We start from the raw sequence: 3234 nt of genomic DNA on the forward strand, positions 1-3234 counted from the left end.
AACATACCAGCAACAGTGTGTGCCAACCTTGTGAAGACTTACAGAAAACGTTTGACCTCTGTCATTGCCATCAAAGGATATACAACAAAGTATTGAGATGAACTTTTGTGATTGACCAAATACTTATTTTCCACCATTTTTTGCAAAAAAATTCTTTAAAAGTCAGACAAAATGATTTTCTCAAATTTTTTTTCACATTTTGTCTCTCATAGTTGAGGTCTACCTATGATGTCAATTACAGGCCTCTCATCTTTTTAAGTGGGAGAACTTGCACAATTGGTGACTGACTAAATACTTATTTTCCCCACTGTATATCTTATGATCAATGTCAATCTGTTTGCCCAGACGTCAGGACTCCGCAACGGACTGACCTCTCTTGTCTATGTAGGTAACTCTTTGGGCTATGAGCCCTGTTATTGGCTGGGCGGTTACAGTTGGCGATCTGTGATTGGTTATGAGCACATCATATGATGTTATCATGGTGTATATTATTGGCTGCTTTCCACTGACGTGTCAGCCACAAGCCGACAGAGTTTCCTGATTGAGTTCTGTTTGTTTGTCGCTCAGAATTAAATTACTGACGACCATACACGCAGACTTTCTGTGCATTTATTTCCAACGTGTTTCTGCATTCTTGATAAACTTGCCACGACAGCCCCAATTCAGCTCCACGGATGCACTTAGTCAATATTTGACTCTGAACAAATAACATCTTAGTTCAAAAACTAAATGAATTTTAAGTAGAGAAAATCCTGGACTGTAAACAGATGAGGTGCTACCTGAACATTCCTCCTGGACCTCAGAAGGCTCCTGATTGGTCGTCACATCTGAAGATCCTGATTCCATGGCAGCACCGTCACCGCTGAAGGAGACAGAAACACAGTCAAACTTTATTGTAACGTCGCTTTTACACCAAATCTGAGTTTAGAAAGAAACTAGGATAAACTCCAGGTCTTCCTAAAATAAAATCCATAAAACTCAGCTTCTGTTGTCCTCACAAACATCAGCCCAGTTCTAAGGTCTCTGCTCTGGCTTCCTGTTGCTGGTTTTACACAGTCTGGGTCCAAAAGACATCACGATCTTCTGCTGCACTAAAAACCAACAGGACCTCTGAGGTGTAGGGTTGGGCAAAAATGTTGTTTTGTGTGCAATTAATCATCAGAAAAACTGTCAGATTAATATTTGGCACACAGTTATGGTGATTAGTGAATTATATCGTAGAGCTAAAGATATTGCTAATGCCGAGCTAATTCTAACATGGAGTTATACTAATGTTAAAATGGAGCTAACACTAATGCAGAGATAACACTTAAAAATGGAGCCGACACATGGAAATAACCCTAACATGTTAGCTTCACACACTAATGTGGAGCTAATGCTAATGCAGAGCTAACACTAATGCTACAAACTTGAAACACCATCGTGAACCAGAATATGAGGAAGAAGAGAAAATGCAGACTGAGGCAACAACAACAACAACAAACTCTCCTCCCACCAATGATGGAAACAAATCTACTCAGCCGAGAATCCACCATGTCCTCAGATAATCTGTCCTAATCACGAGCAGCAAAGTAAGAGCTGGAAGGAGATAACACAGGACGGGCCAGGCTGTGGCTGTCAAAATGAAGAAGTTAGTTTGACTAATAACTAGTAACTTTAGGACACACGGTGACTGGTTTAGAATCAAAGTCAAGTTTTTTTTTCAACAACAGCACTGTAAATGGTCCGCCACACCTGTGCATAATCATGCACACACAATGAGTGCGTTTATTTATCACCATGAGCCAAAAGTCTGTTTCAACAAATCACCTCCCCATACTGCAATGATACGTGCGACGCTGTAAAAGTAAATTGACGTGCCTTTAGTCAGAAGTGTTACGCAAGAGTGGCTCAAGTTATCACTGGAACATACTCTGGTGAACTCAGTCAATTTTGACCTTTATAATTAGTTTCTGCTAAGTTCTATTGAGCGCTTTAGAACTTGCACAACTAACCTTTGGATTAGCGCTATCCACCACAGGTCAAAATGCTCCAACTGTCCTGTTTGCTGTGGGTTATTATTATTATTTTTTATTAAAGCAAAATGTTCTTTCCTGATGTATTTCATATAATTTTATAATAGTTTTTATTGTTTTTCTGCAGTTTATTGTTTATGTGCAGGACTCTGAGCTGAGGTACAAATGAAGCTGCCTGAACAGAACTTAAAGTCCAGTTGTTTGGTCGTACCAGCCTCCTGTCCCATTCCTCTCTACAAACCAAACATCTTCTCTCTCTCTCCATCTTCTGCTCAGCCATCTGTCTGTGAGCGCTAAAATATTTACATATCTGAAGCAGCAGATGCTCAGCAACACTAACAGACTCACTTTTAAAGGGAGATGCATGTAGTCTCAGTGCTGCAGCTCAGTGGATAAAACAGATTTCTCTTTCAGGCTGCAGGTTTGAATCTGAGCATACAGTGAATTAATAAACTACTTGAATGATTAAAAAAATAACAGGTAAAGAGGCTGGTTTTATGAGCCGTCTCTAATCCAGACAGGAAATTAGAAAATCAGATACCCATGTAGCAGACAGGTGTGGGCCAGGTCTGGCAACAACAGCAGTGTTTTAAGATGGTATGCCAGAAGTGGCCCAGTGGTTTGGCTTATGTGGTGCTGGCCCTTGCATGGACCACCTCTGGCAAACATTTGCACCACCAAAGGGCCATCACTCTTGCAGTCTCTGGGCTGAATGTTAGTGCACTGTGTGAGCCATAAAAAACATCTCAACCTGTTGACCTGCTGAAGTTTTTCTCTCTGACACTGACTAAAATAAATCTCTGGATCCGGCTGAATTTAGGCAACATTGAGCAGGAGGCAGCAAGAACAAATGGAAACATTGAACCAAACAATCAAAGCAGATAATTCAGTCAGTTCTGACTTGAGACCAAACATGGATCCATTGATATACAGCGGGTAAAATAAAGTATTGAACACGTCACCATGTTCCTCAGTAAATATATTACTAGAGGTGCTAATGACATGAAATTTTCACCAGATGTTGGTAACAACCCAAGTGATCCATACATATAAAGAAATCAAACCATAAATGTCCAGAAATGAAGTTATTTGTAATAATGTGGAATGGCACAGGGAAAAAGTATTGAACACACTTACTGGAGGTGTAAAAAGGCATGGAAAACCAAGGCACCAGCTGAACTCTCTCAGTAATTAGAAAGCGACTGCCCCTTGTCAGTGC

The 3234-nt window shown here is 40.4% G+C and overlaps 1 protein-coding gene across 1 annotated transcript in view; it reads right to left on the reverse strand.

Annotated features, from left to right (window-relative positions):
- Window positions 1–3234, reverse strand: part of zgc:66433 (uncharacterized protein KIAA1211) — a 69157-nt gene that overhangs the window by 55928 nt on the left and 9995 nt on the right. The window contains exon 2 of the mRNA XM_014026586.1: window positions 780–862. Within this exon, the coding sequence (XP_013882040.1) occupies window positions 780–862 (83 nt within the window). The remainder of the gene's footprint in view (window positions 1–779; window positions 863–3234) is intronic.

This window comes from Austrofundulus limnaeus, unplaced genomic scaffold (assembly GCF_001266775.1).
Source record: "Austrofundulus limnaeus strain Quisiro unplaced genomic scaffold, Austrofundulus_limnaeus-1.0 Scaffold570, whole genome shotgun sequence".
Classification (NCBI taxonomy): domain Eukaryota; kingdom Metazoa; phylum Chordata; class Actinopteri; order Cyprinodontiformes; family Rivulidae; genus Austrofundulus; species Austrofundulus limnaeus.